The sequence below is a fragment of the Copadichromis virginalis genome, linkage group LG1 (assembly GCF_057382275.1).
Source record: "Copadichromis virginalis isolate Kocher_CV1m ecotype Utaka linkage group LG1, C_Virginalis_male_GT1.1, whole genome shotgun sequence".
NCBI classification, from domain to species: domain Eukaryota; kingdom Metazoa; phylum Chordata; class Actinopteri; order Cichliformes; family Cichlidae; genus Copadichromis; species Copadichromis virginalis.
Window position 1 is genome coordinate 13,243,068 of NC_140618.1, and position 17,244 is coordinate 13,260,311.

At 39.7% G+C, this 17,244-nt stretch overlaps 2 protein-coding genes and 1 non-coding gene across 6 annotated transcripts in view; 1 reads left to right on the top strand and 2 right to left on the bottom strand.

Annotated features, from left to right (window-relative positions):
- The window catches only part of frmd5b (FERM domain containing 5b), an 81,846-nt gene extending 71,884 nt beyond the window's left edge, over nucleotides 1-9,962 (bottom strand). For all 3 annotated transcript variants that reach the window (XR_014918908.1, XR_014918909.1, XM_085451436.1), the window contains exon 1: nucleotides 9,516-9,962. Coding sequence is in view for 1 of the 3 variants with exons in the window: in XM_085451436.1 (XP_085307562.1) it covers nucleotides 9,516-9,617 (102 nt within the window). In the remaining 2 variants the exon portion in view is untranslated. The remainder of the gene's footprint in view (nucleotides 1-9,515) is intronic.
- A 980-nt stretch (nucleotides 9,963-10,942) lies between these two features.
- On the bottom strand, nucleotides 10,943-11,014 carry trnah-gug (transfer RNA histidin (anticodon GUG)). The gene has a single exon. It is a non-coding gene; the product is annotated as a tRNA-His (tRNA).
- Nucleotides 11,015-11,370: 356 nt separating this feature from the next.
- cry5 (cryptochrome circadian regulator 5) lies at nucleotides 11,371-15,788 on the top strand. Of its 2 annotated transcripts, XM_085451508.1 has the most exons (11): nucleotides 11,371-11,450; nucleotides 11,910-12,126; nucleotides 12,230-12,424; nucleotides 12,527-12,645; nucleotides 12,785-12,939; nucleotides 13,034-13,174; nucleotides 13,389-13,556; nucleotides 13,719-13,859; nucleotides 14,035-14,186; nucleotides 14,279-14,490; nucleotides 14,594-15,787. In XM_085451508.1, the coding sequence occupies exons 2-11, from the start codon at nucleotides 11,912-11,914 to the stop codon at nucleotides 14,653-14,655; spliced, it is 1,560 nt and encodes a 519-aa protein (XP_085307634.1). In that variant the 5' UTR covers nucleotides 11,371-11,450; nucleotides 11,910-11,911; the 3' UTR covers nucleotides 14,656-15,787. The 2 variants fall into 2 exon arrangements, with proteins under 2 accessions (XP_085307634.1, XP_085307625.1); XM_085451499.1 differs by lacking the exon at nucleotides 11,371-11,450 and having other exon boundaries at nucleotides 11,870-12,126; nucleotides 14,594-15,788.
- The last annotated feature ends 1,456 nt before the right edge of the window (nucleotides 15,789-17,244 follow it).

Sequence of the window (17,244 nt, forward strand, 5' to 3'; positions counted from 1 at the left end):
ACCAGCTGATCTGATGCGCAAACATTTACAGAATGCACAGTCCAAATTGAAGGCTGGTTAGTTGTCTATTGAATCAATGAAGTCCCAGAAATTTGGTCAGATTTGTCCAGGGCTGTTCAATTAGGGCAAAACCCATGATTACTATTATATTCGTCAGTAACTGCAATCTAAATTACAACCCCTGAAATGAACAAGAATATGAAGCAATAAGAATGGCATTTTTTTTAAAAAAGAAACAAAAAAAAACTTGCACCACATTTTTTCTGAACAACGTATTTTAGTACCTACTAGTTTGACTGCTATGACATTGTGCACAGACATTCAGATAATGAATCATTACGTGATCCCCTAGCTCTTCCACAAGGGCCACCAGGAGGTTTATGTCTGTGCTTTTTGGTGAAATATCTTGATGGAGTGCCATGAAATATCAAGATTTTTACTACCAGAAGTAGTAATATGCACAATGGCATTAGCACTGTTGTCTCACAGCAAGAAAGTCCTGGATTTGAATCCACTGGTCAGCTGGGACCTTTCTGTGTGTAGTTTGCTCGTGCTCCCTGCGACTGTGTGGGTTATTTCCAGGTACTCAGGCTCCCAAACCCCAAAAAATCCTTGTTAGTTTAACTGGTAATTCTAAATTGCCCGTAGGTGTGAATATGAGGATGAGTGGTTGTCTTGTCTCCTTGTGTTATCCCTGTGATAGATTGGCGACCTGTCCAGGGTGTACCCCACCTCTCAATCTATGACAGCTGGGATAGATTCCAGCCCCACCACGACCATGAATTGGATTAACCGAAGAATACAAATGAAATTTTAGCACAGCATAAGTGCTTTGACTATTGTTTGTCCTCAAGGTACAAACTGAAAACAACCTGAAACCCAAACCATTTGGGAGCCAAAGTATAATATTTATCAAGAGTGAATCAATACCTGCTGTAGTTCAGTGTATGAAGACCATTTATAAACTTGCCAGTTTTACTATAGAACAATCTTTTAACACCAAATTGATATTTTTGAATGCCCCAGTGCCTTCTGGTCTCTTGTGAGAGATACTCAAAAATTTGTAATTTGCTATTTTTCTTATGTTCATTATTTTAGTGTGGAACCTTGATGAAGACACCATAATCAGTAGAGGCCCTTGCATGTATCCAAACACAATATTACAACGTCTACTCAAATTCTAGCAGAGTACACCAAGTGGAAAACAATACAAGTGGACAGAGACCACTTTGGAGATGACGGAAGCCTATTTCAATAATGCATTCACAATGCAAACAAGACAAGCTTCTTCCAAGTTGCGCATTTGGCTTCATTACAGCAATCCTAATTTCATTAGCGACTTATCCAGGGCTTGAGTTGGTGCCAGGTGACTGAGTCACTTAATCACAGTGATAAGGTACCTTTCCTTGCATCACTGCATTTCTATCATTCACCTAGCTTTCAATCACTAATACATACATATTCTGGTTCACAACAGGAATATTAAGTTAGAGCAAATGGCCCGCAATATTTAACTCCAAATATTAACTGCCTGACTGCTGGATGATATTTGCTCAACTGTATGTTATATTGAGCTTTGAGTGAATTACATAGCTTGTATTTTCATAGAATAATCTCATGAAATGTAACTCACTGGTTTGTGAGCTATTGGAGAATTGATTCTGCTGTTCTGTGTTGAGACACTGCTTATTACTAGTGCTAGACCGTGGCTGTTTAACCACACTCCTTGACTACATAATTCAAAGGCATCCAGGGCATAACTGCCAAACAACACGTAGATCCAAATAATCCCTGTATTTGTACACCTCTTTAATTACAGTGATTAATTCAGAAGAGTAAAGAAGCCGACACAGATACTCATGAGCTAAGGCTAAATCCAAACCAGAGTAACACTGTCAATATATTCTAGGACAAAAATAATAAAAGGCAAAAGACGCACATAAAGGAAACTGGTCAAGCAATAAAATTTGAAGTTAAATGTAAACTTGTTCTTTTTAATGTATATTGCAGATCAACTGCAAGGTACCTGAAGCATCAAGGCATTGCAGATGGGAGGAAAATGTAATTCACAGTAGTGAATCAACAGTGTGTCTCACTTATTTTAACAGGTTTTAAAGATTAAATCCCTGTCCTATCATCTTATTGATTTGGACAATCATGCCTGTACTGTTGAATGGTCTGGATAAAATACTATTATTATTTTTTGTAATACTGAATGAAGAAACTATTCATCCTCGTATTGATTGGGATAGGGTGACTCAGCAGGTAGAGGGCATCTGCTTATTGCAGATTGGTGATTCGATCTATGCTCCTCCTCTTTACGAGCTGCCTTACATTAAGTACCCCAAATTACTCCCTTTGGTTAAGGCAATGCCTTGCATGGTAGCATGCCACCATCAATGTGTTTGTGGGTAAACTCAACCACAGGGGGCCACAAGTGAGTGTACTTCTAGCGCTCGAGCCTAGATAAATGAGAAAGGTTGTGTTAGGAATGACATCCGGCGTAAAATCACTACCAAATCAAACATGCAGATCATCAAGAATGTGATTTTCAGAAGGAGTGAGGGTCCAGAATGCAGGACGCAAAGGTGGGATTCAAAAAAATTAATGATGAGTCATTTATTAGGTTGAAAAATAATACAAATCTAAAACAGAGTCCAAGTAACAAAAATACAAAGAACAAGAACAAACAGGGAAAGAGGAAGGCAGGGAAACAATGCTACACAATAACACAAATATGTAGACTTACATTTGTAACTAGAAAGATGAGGTAATCAGAAAGAGCAAATATTGCTGGAGAAAACAAGGCGAACAGAAATCAAGATAACAAGAAAAGGGAGAAATAAAACTAAATACAGAGCACAAGAGGACACAAAGGACTACCAAAATAAAATAGGAAGCTACCAAAATATGAGCACAAACACAGCGACTGAGACAACCACAGGACATGAGGAACACAGAGGGAGCAGGAATCAAGGAAAACAAGGAATCAAATATGAATAATCAATTAACAATAAACAGAATTTCCTTAGTGAGCAAGAACAGACAACTCTAATAACAATAATAATGATGAAGAGTCTATAATCAATAAAATAAATAATAAACGATAAAGAATCTATACAAAACATAAGAAAACAAGACTTGAAAGTCTTGTAATAAGAAGAACTAAATTACAGTTTTTCTCAAATGTTAAAACACAAAAGCCAATCCTGTAACCCAAATGACCAGTAGTCTAAACACATTTACTAAATGTAGCCACCATATTCCAGTACCATAAACACATGTCACATGAAGACACAATTCACAAAACACAACCCTCTGTACTCATAAATCTAAACACATTTTTCCTTGCTAAAACACATGTTGCAAAACAACTCTGCTCATATCCTCAAATGAAAGCCCATGTGATGCAAAATGCTTGCCACAGTCACCAATCTTTGAACACAGGGAACACACCTGGCGTCATTCACTACACACAATGACTCAAAATTGAAGACACTTGTTGCTAATGCTGTACCCACATGTAAAAGCAAGTTCAGAGTGCACAGTATGCTGAAGGTTCCAAACAAACACAATGGATGAAGGCAGAGTCAGGAGAAGAGGAATTTGATGCAGAGGAGGGAGAAGAGCTGGCCCTGGAAGAAGAGGAGCAGGCCAATGAGGAAGAGGAGTTCAAATGAGAGGAGGAAGAGGAGCGACCAACGAGGAAGAGGAGAAGGCCAACATGGGAGAGGAGAAGGTCCAGGAGGGAGAGCAAGACAACCTCGCACCATCATTACGGACGAGATGCGAGCAACAGCTCAGCGACATGATGCCGCACAGCGATTGTGGTGTGTGTGTGGTGTGAATAACGTAAATACACTTCACACCCTGTTCATGTTTTCAAGATTACTGTTGTGTGCAATAGATTCTGTTTTTGCATTGAGTTGTGTTACAGTAGTGTACGTACATGCAGGATTTTCTATAGATTTATACTACTCATATGAAACTCACAAATCTAAATGCCTAATCCTCTGCAGAGATCTACGACGATCCGTTACTGTATAGTTTCTAAAATATGCATTGGCAGTTATGGAACAAAGAACCTTCTCACAAATTGAGCATTGTGTTTTCAATTGTTTTGCTGTAGTGTGTAATGCTGTGTATAGTGTTTACAGTTTTGACAGCTTCGAGCTGCTCTCTTGGTGTGGGAGTTTGAGTTTTGCAGTGGGAAGGTGTGGTTGTGTTTATGTAGCTTTAGAGAAGGGTGTTGTGTTTGGACATTGGGGGACCTGGTGGTAACATTTGTGACATGTGTTTTAGCATTTGAGAAAAACTGTAAAGGAAAAACTCTAAACAACAAACAAACTCAAATATAACACATGCTTAAACACAAATGAAAACTAAACCTTAAAAGAACTCAAAAACCTGCGTCCGAGACCCAAGGACCATAACACTGAGAAGTGGACAGATGAGATTAGGCAGGGGCCCCGTGGACTATGATGCTTGCAACATTGTGATCTGCAGTAAGACGCAGGTACCAGAGAGGACAAAGGTTCACAAGATGGTAGTGAGAGTATAGCTGTGAGATAATGGCACTAATAAAACATGGAAGGCACAGCTGGTGGTGGAACAGTCGAAGACGTTAAGGGTTTCATTGAGAGTGACCAGGATGGACAAGATTAAAAATGAGAAAGTTAGTGGGATAATTCAGGTTGAGCAGTTTGGAGCAAAAATTAGAAAGGCAAGGCTGAGATGGTTTGGACATGTGCAGATGAGAGATAGGGGACAAAGGATGTTGAATATGGAGCTTCCAGGCATGAGGAAAAAAGGAAGACCTCAGAGAAGATTAATGGATGCGGAGGACATCCAGAGGATTGGTGAGATAGAGGAGGATGCCAGGGATAGGATTAGATGAAGGCAGATGGTTCATTGTGGATACCCCTAAAGGAAACAGCAATAGAACTTGGTAAAGTGTATAAAATCATAAATCCAGTCGATTTATATTTGGCCAAAGATCACTAAGAATAAAAGGACTGGTTCCAGTAATACTAAAGCTTTCTCAGGTTATACAAGCTATACCTCTCCATATATACTGCCATTCAAAAGTTTGGACACACCTTGTTATTTAATGGTTTTTCTTTATTTTCATGACTATTTACATTGTAGATACTGTGACAGCCAGTGGTGTGGTCTCCCTTATCCTTGTCACATTCTTTGAGCCAGGTTGTGACAATACATACTGAGGGCATCAAAACTATTGATGAACTCATGTGGAATATGTAGTAAACAAAGTATGAAATAACTCAAAACATGTTTTATATTTTAGACTCTTCAAAGTAGCCACTCTCTGCTTTGTTGGCAGCACTGCAAACCTTTGGCCATCTCGCAATGAGCTTCATGATGTAGTCACCTGAAATGGTTTTGTCTTCACAGGTGTGCCTTTCCAGTTTTGAGACCACCAGTTGTGCCGTGCAGAAGTCAGGTTGGTACACAGCTGACAGCCCTATTAGTTAGAATTCATATTATGGCAAGAACCAATCAGCTAGGTAAAGAGAAACAACAGTCTATCATTACTTTAAGAACTTGCAAAAACTTGTGTCCCCAAGTGCAGTCGCAAAGCCATCAAGTGTTAGAGATTAGAGCCCAGATAAATGCCACATAGAGTTCCAGTAGCAGACACGTCTCTAGATCAACTGTTCAGAGGAGACTGCATGAATCAGGCCTTTATGGTCAAATAGCTGATTTAAAAAAAACTACTACTACTACTAAGGAAAAGCAATAAGCAGAAGAGATTTGGTTGAGCCCTGAAACACAAGGAATGATGTGATGGTGTGGGGATGCTTTGCTGGTGACATTGTTGGGGATTTCTCCAAAACTGAAGGCACACTGAACCAGCATGGCTATCACAGCATCCTGCAGTGATATGCCATCCCATTGGGTTTGCATTTAGTTTTAGGACATTGACCTCCAGGCTGTGTAAAGGCTCTTTGACCAAGAAGGAACATGATGGAGCGCTGTGCCAGATGGCCTGGTCTCCGCAGTCACATGGCCTAAACCCAATGGAGATAGTTTGGGATGAGATGGAGCGCAGAGCGAAGGCAAAAGGGCCAACAAGTGCTCAGGATCTCTGGGAACACCTTCAAGGTTGTTGGAAAACCATTTCAGGTGACAACCTCATGAAGCTCATCGAAAAAATGCCAAGACTGTGCAGTAATCAGAGAAAAGGGTGGCTATTTTGAAGAATCTAAAATATAAAACATGTTTAGAGTTATTTCACATTTTTTTCTTTACTACATAATTCTATGTGTTCATTCATAGTTTTGATGCCTTCAGTGAGAATCTACAAGGTAAACAGAAAAACCATTAAAGGAGGTGTGCCCAAACTTTTGACTGGTAGTGTAGCTATAGTCACTCTGAGCACAGTGTTTCTAAACAGCTGAATTCAGCTGAACCAATGTCTTTCTATCTTGGCTAAATCTAAAGTAAACCTTAAGCAGCCTGTGGAAAAGTGAATTTGACCTTTTAGCCTTTAAAGTAAGTCTCAACTGTAATGAAAAGGGGAACACTGGATTTATTACACAATGTAACTGAACATAAAATCCAATTAACTGCACAGCTCTATATGTCCATTAGGTTACTCCTTCTGCACGGCCATTTCTACCTTTAAATGCTGAAATTTTGCTTTTTCAAAACTATCTCAAAGTTTTCCTGATGGGGTTCATAAGCAACAGGTGGTCCCAGTCCTGATCCTGTGGTTACTGAACTTGATATTCTTTAAAATTTGGGGTTTTCAGCACCACCTTCCACCTTTTCATTACAGCAACCATTTACCTTCCTAATTTTTCCCTGCATAAACTGCTCAGTCATGAGCTGAGGCTTAAACATCTGTGGATGTGCGACGTCTGTGAATATTGTGAAGGGCAGTCTTGTCAGAACAGGACAGATGAGTGAACATGGTTCTCCGTTCTTCAGTCTGATTATACTGTAGGCAGGCCTGGCCAACTGACAGGCAAAGTTAGAAGTCCATGTTAAAACAACAGGACACCTTCACCTTCTCCTACTCCACTTTAGCTTGTCTTCACATTGAGAAATTCTCCCAATTATGGAGGTTGTATCTCCCATTGTTCCCAAAAGATGTTATTTCACTCTAACAGCAGCTGTTAAAGGTGTAGGCTAATTGAGCTAAATGGAGAATGTGACCACTGGGCCCCACGAGGACCCTTTATTCTGGGCCACCTCTGTAAGGTGGGCCAGGAAAGGACAGCTACCATCCACTCTCAATTTCCCTGAGCCCACAATTATGTCATCCTGCACTAAGGACACTGTAATGTCCTTTACTCCGATGCAAAATGAAGTGAACACCAGTGTCTATTTAGCTTTAGAGATGCTTTGTGTAAGACATAAAATAGAGTTTCCTAAATACTGCATTCACCCATTCGGATGTCAGCAAATAAATGGCATTGTTGTTGTGAATAATAGACGATTGATTAAGCCGATGATCCTATTTATGTCTCCATTTAGACCAGTTGTGCTTCATCAAGGGCCCCATAGTGTGAAATAATGGCGTATGTCATTATTTCCCATGCTGGAAATAATGACATACGCCAAAAGAGCGCTAATCCTTCTCAATACAAGCTCCACTAGAAATTAGGCATTCTGTCCCTGCTGTGTGGTTTCAGTTGCTTAAAGGATGGGATCAGCATATCTTGACAGCCAAACACTTTGAATCACACTCAGGGGAAGGAGCTGTTTAGAAGTCAAAGGGGAAAAAGTACAGGCTGAAACTAAAAGAAAGCACAAGGACACCATGTCGTCCCAACAAATGGTACATGGTGTTTTGCTTGTTAAACAGTAATGTTAAAACTCACTCAGGTAAATTGGCAAGCTGGTCAAAAGTCAATTCATCTACAAAGCACATCATTTTCTCTCAACAGTAATGTGTATTGAGCTATGAGGACAGCCTCAAAGTCATCTAAACGAGTACTCACCAACATGCTACACTAAAAAAACTGAATAATTTGAATGAAAAACATTCATGTTTCTCCCAACTTGTTGATAATGCTGATTTTTTTTACAGATAGGAAAAGACCTGACACTGACAAAATCCCTATTTTATCTGTCCCCTGAGCACCGCCACTTTAAGTTGTTACATGCTGAAAGCCTTGCTTTGCCTTTGCTGTCAGATCGTAGAAATGAGCAGGTGTTGATGGCCTTTCTCTGCTGTCATCTCTAATTCAGCACCGCTGGAATCTCTTCCAGTAAGAGGCATCAAACGCACCTCCAGCAAATCAAAGACCAGGTTAGACGACGCACAAATCATACTTTATAATGTATGCAGTAACACAAAAGACACAAACACACTTGATTTACAGAGGAGGTAGTGCACATTAATCACTTACTCTTATTCCTGCATTCACTCATTATAAACAAACTGCAATTATTGACTGCAATCATGTTTTGCCTTTATTCGTGCCAATTTATTTTATTTAAAGTAACTCAGACTAAAGGAAAATGTGATTTTTATTTTACTTACAATGTCAGTTAATGACGCAAAAGTACACAATAGAAAGAAACTGGCTTCTGTTTTTTTACCTTTTCTATAAGATAAGATTTTCTGAGAAATAATTTTTGGAGCCATGTATTTGTCATTTATGTTCACATTTTTAAAAACTCAAACAATTTTTAGATCGTTAAGGTTTGTGCCGCAGAACTCTTTGAAAATGTAAATATGATACTCGTTATAGATTTGGAAAAGAATATTTCTGTGTTAAAGCTGACTCAGATATAAAAGACTTTCTAAATGGCTCAAAACAACAACCACAAATGCAAAAATGTATGTACATCCCTCTCATCACAAGTGCAGTTTACCAGCCAAACATGAGGTCAGTCTGAAGGTCAACCACCTTTGGGACTATGACACCTGAGTTGGTTACACTAACTATAAACATAATTAGTATATAAACATCTAACATTCTGTCATTCTATGATAAAACCAGACTGGCTGATGTAGCTAAAGAATCTAGAAATCCTGACTGTCTCTTCCACTGAAATCGTTCAAGATCAGATTATCCAGATTAGTTTTATAATGCATTCTAATCAATGCATGCAAAAAGCTGTCAAGAAACACAGCTCATGCTGATATTTTATTTTGTATTTATTTAACATTAGTGTATTCCTTCTGTTGGCATATAGAGTCATCTGGCCATCCTTGATATTTGCTACGCAATGCACGAACCACATGCGCTCATCATGGCATGTCCACACAGGTATCTCTCTGACGAAAGCCTAACATCCGCAGCTACACAATGACAGGCTGCACCATAAAACATACAATCAGGTGTAATGTGAAGATGATTGGACCTGCCGTAGATGACACCTCTATTAATCTGAATGTTTCCTGCAAGCATCACATTGAATGTGACGGGCGAGCGGTGAAAACGTCACTTTACCTGATCGCCACCCTGTTACGTGTCAAAAGCACGTCCTCCGCAACAAGGTGATTTGAGAAACAGGAAATGTTGGTCTCCACTGACCTGGATCGTGCAGGTGTACTCCGAGTCGTCCAGCAGCCTCACGGTGCAATTGCATTCCCTGTCCAGACTCCTGATGCTGCTGCTCATTAGTCGGCTCAGCATCTTCTCGATCGTCTGCGAACGGGACCACAGAGAGGTGCACACAGCACATACATACAAGTTTATGTTCTGAGGCGTTAACGGCGTCCCTGGTCTTTGCTCCAACACCTGGTCAGCGGCAGCGCGTGTGCAGACAGGCGGCGGTGGTGCATCGTTTTATTTGTGTGTGAGCGCGGACTGAGCGGGGTGCTGCGTTTCTCCAGTCAATGAGAAGTGGGAACACTGCTGTAACTGCTGCTGCTGCTCCTCTCTGGTCCGGTTAAACTGTCACCCCCTCACCACACCTTCTCCCCCCGTCTCCGCCGTTGCCATGCCGCTCTCAATGGTGCTGGGCGGGCTGGTTGATGAATGGCGAATCTGTCAGCCAACAGAGCGGGAACTGATGCTGCCTTCGCAGAGTTAAAAACAGAAGTCGAAATTCCGATAGGCTGCCGCAAGTCGTGACTAAATCCACATGGAATAATAACACAGCTTCACAAGTAAAACAACAGGCAGGTGCTTTGTCCTGTTTTAGAAGTTGCTCAGTTAATTCAAGGTGATAAACGAATAACTAACGCAATAAAAGAAGAAATGCGTCAGCTGAACATTCCCGAAACATACTTACGCTCAACGTCACACCTCACGTGCCAAATTTTCCAGTTAATTTATTATTGTGTGTGTTAAAATGGATATTTCCGACAGAACGTGAAGGCAACAGCATATTTTAGCATTCAATCCGCTTCACCTCCACAGGTTGGTTTCCAGTCTTTAATTATGTAGTCAGAGAGACGCATTGTTTATAGATGACGAAGCTGTTAAACTCAAATGCACTTTGTTTATCAGAAAGTAGAATATTTATGTGTCTGTGTTTCTGCCAGGCTATTTTTAAATGACAAGTTATTTTTTGTTTATTATTTCCCTGCTTTTATGCCCGAGTGCGACCCAACATAATTCATTGGCATGCCTTGCTCACGAGCAGCGGAGGACAGGCGGTATTTATTATCCTACAACTGATCAGCTTATTGTACAGAGAAAGATCTCGGCTGGATGAGTTTGGACCAAACAGAAAACTGAAAACTCAAATTTCTTCAACCACGTCTCTCTCTGGGGGTGCTTAATGGTAATTACAATGGAGCAATGGGGGAAACAGGGCCCTAGTCCTTTGTATTGTGGCTGGATACGGTTTCCAAAATACTCCCAGTGGTAGGAAACGAGTGAACTACCACGTATTTTAGACCTGTTTCATGTCGTACACATTTACGGCCGGAATTTTAAAAAATAATCACGAAGCCACATATTTTTCTTACATAGTCGAAAAGAAACTCATCTGCCGTGACATTGTTTCACAATGCCGTGACCCGGATTCGAACCGGGGTTGCTGCGGCCACAACGCAGAGTACTAACCACTATACGATCACGGCGAGCTACGATGAGCTGACGGGTTTAGAGAGGCAAAAACGAGGTCTCTTTAGTAAACCCTCCCCGGAACTTTGTCAAAGTGGTGCTATTGTTAGTGATTGAGGTAAGCTTCAGATATATGATTTAAATAAGCAATATACACACATACATTGCACAACTTTTAATAATTATCGGCAGCAAATGGAGTTAGTGTGACATTATAAGAGCATAACTTCGGTTATTGTCTGCCCGACATTACCACCTGGTGGATAAACCGACAAACTGCTACAGCCGCACCACGTGTGGTTTTGCTAAGCCTCCTCGCTCTGGTTGGCTGCCCTTGCTGCAGACGTAACACGTCTTCCTGTTTTGTAACACTCTGAATGTGATTGTTACCAAACACTGAATTTTTCTACAGCAGTTGATCTGAATCGCGCAAAGTTGAAAAGCCCTAAGAAGGTAAAGTTTTTCTTTTTTTGGCTTGAAATGTTTGAATGTTATTATATCCTGTAGTTATCATACCGTTGATTTATTGCATTGCATGTTAGTTGCAGTTTAGAGGTTTCTGCAGGTTCTGCCGCTGAAGTGTAAATTTAAGCGGATGCTCAGAACTTCCAAGGAATCATCATATTGTTTTGTGAAACGTAATGTTGTTTTGTTTGGTTTAAGATTTGTGCTGTATTTACCGTAGTTTTAAAGATCTTAACTCTTAGTCGTTTACATTTCTGAGGTTTCGTGTCTGTGTAAGGATGTGCTCTCCATTAACTGAAATTCATGAGGTGGAGAGGAGGAATGGATGTTAACCTACAGCATCAGTTCTTTTAAAATTTTAGTTTATGTGACGCGTTGACACAAGCTCACTGAAGATCATTAACTTGATGTTTTGGTGCCTTATGTTTGTGATTCACGTGTCCGCAGGTATGGCTCACACGTGTATTCACTGGTTCCGCAAGGGACTCAGGTTGCATGACAACCCAGCTTTGATGGCTGCTCTCAAGGACTGTAAGCAGCTGTACCCTGTGTTCATACTGGACCCTTACCTCCACAACAACGCGTGTGTGGGTATCAACCGCTGGAGGTTCCTCATTGGAGCGCTGAAGGACCTTGACGGAAGCCTCAGGAAGCTCAACTCTAGGTAGAGACACAGTCGACACTCAGCAACATTAAACACTTTTTAAAAAGTCAGACAGCTGCCATCAACCTATATTGTCATGTTATGGTATGTTTAATCTACTTAGGCTGTTTGTTGTGAGAGGGAAGCCAGAAGATGTGCTCCCCAAGTTATTCACCAAGTGGAAAGTAACCAGGCTGACCTATGAGTATGACACAGAGCCCTACAGCCTGCAGCGCGACAGCCAAGTGACGTCACTGGCCAAAGAACGTGGAGTTGAAGTCATCTACAAAGTCTCACACACTCTTTATAATATTGAAAGGTAAAAATCTTGCTGAGCATTTTCAGACAGGGGATTTTTTTTCTGTGCTACTTGTGTTGTCATTTCTTGACTGTGTGTTTGTTTGTTTTTTTGTCTTAATAGAATAATTGAGGAAAATAATGGAAAACCCCCACTTACCTATACCAAGTTGCAAGCAATAGCGAAGACGATTGGTCCCCCTAAGAGACCAATCCCTGCTCCAACCATGGACGATATGAAAGGTATCACAAGACCAGAAAAACAGACTAGTGTTACTGAATTGTCAGACAAAGTTATTTGCAATGATGTATGGACATTTATCTAAAAAGCAAATGTCAACATTTAGAAGTGATTAGATTAAATCTATCCCCACTGTCAAAGATGTAAAGACACCATCCTCAGAAAACCACGAGAAGGAATATGGGATTCCTACACTGGAGGAGCTCGGCCTGGACACTGCTCCTCTTGGAGAGGATCTGTTTCCAGGAGGAGAACAGGAGGCTCTCAGGAGACTAGATGAACATATGAAAAGAACGGTAAATTAGATTCACATCTACATCCTGTTATTTGCAGGATTGTAACAACAGACATGCCTACATTCTCTGAAACATTTCTGTGTATGCCTTTCAGAAATGGGTCTGCACCTTTGAGAAGCCACAGACTTCTCCAAACTCTTTGAGCCCCAGTACAACTGTTCTCAGTCCCTATGTCACCTTTGGATGCTTATCAGTCAGAACCTTCTGGTGGAGACTCACAGAGGTGTATAGAGGGGTGAGTGATGCACTTTACATACAGATATTGTAGTTAATAATGGTAAGGAAAATTATGCTGTAGTATTGTTTAATACATTTCAACAGGAAAGAAACTGAATTAATCATTGCCACTTCAAATACTTTCCTTGTGTGATTCCTGTGGTGAGACACTGTACGTGCAATGTGCTTGTATTTGCAGTAATCTTTGTCTTTGACTTGTGTGATTTTTGCAGAATAAACACTCAGATCCTCCAGTTTCTCTGCATGGCCAGTTACTCTGGAGAGAGTTCTTCTACACAGCCAGTTTGGGCATTCCTAGCTTTAACAAGATGGAGGGTAACAGCGTGTGTACTCAGGTGGACTGGGACACAAACCCTGATTATCTAGCTGCTTGGAGAGAGGTATTGAGATTGAGTCCTTGAATGAAGTGTCTCTAGAGAAAATTGATGGTGCGAGAAGAGGAGTTTTCATGTTGATGTACTTATGCAATTGTTGTTAAATGTGGAGTAATCTAATTTTCTGTGTCATAGATGATTCATTGTTATTTCACACTCTCCTTAAAGGCTCGGACTGGTTACCCCTTCATTGATGCTATCATGACTCAGCTCAGGCAAGAGGGCTGGATCCACCACCTGGCCAGACATGCTGTTGCTTGTTTCCTTACTAGGGGAGACCTCTGGATCAGCTGGGAAGAAGGGCAGAAGGTCAGCTCGCAAAGGCTGCAGCTGCTAATATCACAAATATTACAATACTACTGCTACTAATAGTAATTATTATTAGCTATACACAACACTTGTGTTTTTTTTTTCTATCATGAGTCCAGCAGTACATATGCTAAATCAGTATGGTACCTGTAACATTTTCTCACTGCTCATGAAGGTGTTTGAGCAGCTTTTATTAGATGGCGACTGGGCTTTGAATGCTGGAAATTGGCAGTGGCTATCAGCGAGCACCTTCTTCCACCAGTATTTTAGGGTTTACTCTCCAGTGGCCTTCGGGAAGAAGACAGACAAAAATGGAGACTACATCAGGTAAGATCTATCAGCCAAACGTATTACCTAAACAATTCACATTCATTACATGTATCGTTTATAATGATTTAGCATTTCTCCTATGTTTACAGGAAGTACCTCCCTCTTCTGAAGAAGTTCCCAGCAGAATATATCTATGAACCTTGGAAAGCTCCACGCAGTATCCAGCAGGCAGCAGGATGTATTGTGGGTAAAGACTACCCACATCCCATTGTACAGCACGAAGTGATCAGCAAGAAAAATATTCAGAGGATGAAACTTGCTTATGCCAAGAGATCCCCAGAGTCACCTAGCAAAAGCAAAGGTACTGCAAGAAACATACAGGAGCATTATGTCCTTTTATATTAGTCATGCTTCAACTAAATTCTGTTTCTTCTTTTGTTTTTATTTCTTTGTTTTGCTCCAAGGTGTAAAGCGGAAGGCTCCATCCATCATTGAAATTATCAAGAAGAAAGCAAAAGTAAAGTAATTAGAAATCATGTTCACGTTTTGGTATCTTTCCAGTACTTTAGTTTTATCTCAGTCCACAGTTTTCTATATTGTGTTTTTATTGGGATTTTCATTGGTTATTTTTTTATATCATTATTATTGTTACTTTTTATGTTGTATTTATGTCAGTGTTTAAAAGTCCCTCTTGGATTTAAAAAAGGTCAGGTGAGAGACTGCACAGAGATTAGGTCATGTTTTCTAAAGGTTAATAACCTTGTGTCAAATTGTTATTATGTTACATAGGGAAAAAAATAAGCAGGTCTGAATGTCTCCATGTTAGAAGGGTGTAAAAATAGACTTAAGTTAAAAAACAAAATTAATGCAGACAGTAAATATGGTAGATATGCATTAACTTTAATGGTTCGGTCAGTTCGCCCACCATACAATTCAAGGAGCACATCAGAAAATAGTACATTAATTATAGACAATGAAAGAATGGTTCTAAAAAAATAGAAAATCAAGAAAAGTGGAAAATTTAAAGTTTTAAATCTTGGATAAGATAATCCAACATCTCAGTTTGATTGACATCAGACATCAATTGTATTGTGTCAGTTTGTTGACATTTGCAAACAAACTGACACAATTTACACATGATTTGTTTATGAGTCAGATTGTATCACTGTCAAATAAGATTCTTGTTATATTAATAGTAAGCATACACTTCTGTCTTCTATCTGCTGCCATTAAAATAAAAAAATCTTACACTTAGAACTTGGACGTGACTACACAGAGGATTGTGTCCAATCGTACAGCTGTCTCATATACTCAAAACTAAGACAACTGTTTAGGTGAAATGATCTTTTCAGCTCATTTTATCAGCTTGCAAAGTTTTATGTCATTTCCATATCATTCAAAATTGTTGCTCTTTAATAAAATGTCAAAATGGAAAATTAATATTGTGTCTTAACTAATAAAATGTGTGGGTCCTAAAACTGCTAGGTCTATGTACTGTTATTCCCACTAGATGGCGCTGCAATACCTGAAGAAAAACTCAACTCAAGTACATGTATACAGAGAATATTCCCCCAAGTATATTCTTAAAAGTTATTTAAAGATTTAATCTGTTATGTGTTTTGGAACATTTGTAATGGAGTTAATTTAACTGTCATAAAAATGAGAAATAAATAAATAAATTTTTAGAGTATCTGTGGTCAGCACAGAACATCTGACCTTTTATATGTTAACTCTTTGCAGAAAAGAAACAGAAAGTAGAAGTGATCTGTTAATATTTTTGGTGAATAATATTGAATCTCAATTAATCTCAATGAATATTAAAAATAAAAACAATCAAATTTAATTTTATTTAATTTGATTCTAGCTACAATGTCATTTGTCTGCTTTCTATAAGGAATTCATTTTTCCAGCTTCCTCATTCCTAAAACTTTGCTTTCCTTTTTTTTTCTAAATGTAGCAATGAGCATCAGTTTTTTTTCTTATCAGGATTATGCTTGAGATGCAGTATTACATAAGGCCTGTTAATCAATTACTAATTGTGTCAGTGCACAATTGGTGAAAGTCAGTATGAACAGGGCTGTGCGACATAAAGGCAAAGATGTAAGTGAGTGTGTTTGGGGCACACAGCTGTTCTTGGAGCTCAAGTCTTCTCCTGTTTCTGCTTCCTTGGAGTTGACACTGGTGTGAATAACCAGAGGATGATGTCACAGGCTCAGTAGCAGGCCAGGCGGCCATACAAAGCCAAGCTCAGTTTCCACAGAGACCTGTCAAACATCAAAACAATCTGTTCTCTGACTGTGCATTAATGTACAAGGGGGTTTTGGGGTACACTTGGCATTGGGTCACTCTTCCGGTAAACTTTCATAGCAGAGCTCAGCAAGCCTGGGTGAACCGAAATCACCTATTCAACAATGTACCTGCATGCATTCCAACATTTTCTGATATTATGAAAATGTTTAGCCTTAATCCCAAAAAGAATAATTAATTTTCAATCAAAATTCCAAGAATAGCTGGCTCCTCCTGTTTGTCCGTGGGTGTACCCCTCTCCCCATGGGTCCACGTCGTCACCTCACCACTCAAACCATCTTGGATCTGGGAACTGTAACATCCCAGCTGAATTAGAACAGTGTGTTCCCATGCAGCTGGTGTTTCATGTAGCTGAAATAGTAGTGATTTATCTCAGGAGGCTGCTCCACAGGCAGCAACATGAAAGAGTTAATCCCCACTTTATGCAACAAATTTTTATGGCCATAATAATAGGACAGGGGCTCTCCAAGGTTCAAAAACGGTTCTTCTTTAGGTTACATTACAAAATAATATGAGTTCAATCTAACACTTGATTAGCAAAGCTCTCAATACAAGCTACTGCACGGTGGGTCAAGTGGGTCAGTGTAAGTTTACATCACCATTTTATGAGGATTACCACAACACCAGTGAACATGCCCGTCTGTTTATAGGCTTCAAAGCAGACAAATAACAGACATACATTTCTGTTGATCAATACAAAGGTACCAATATGGTTTTACATGACAAACTGCAGACCATCTATTCATAAACAAATGTTATAACTCTTAAATTGCAAAAAAAGTACATAAACAGTCATAACTATTTGTTA

What these genes read in the sequence shown, in the direction of transcription:
- cry5 (XM_085451499.1), top strand. Translation starts at nt 11,870, where the DNA reads ATGTTTTGGTGCCTTATGTTTGTGATTCACGTGTCCGCAGGTATGGCT. An exon ending in ATGAACATATGAAAAGAACG is followed by an intron (nt 12,940 to 13,033) that starts GTAAATTAGATT and finishes TATGCCTTTCAG; the next exon opens with AAATGGGTCTGCACCTTTGA. An exon ending in ATCTAGCTGCTTGGAGAGAG is followed by an intron (nt 13,557 to 13,718) that starts GTATTGAGATTG and finishes CTCTCCTTAAAG; the next exon opens with GCTCGGACTGGTTACCCCTT.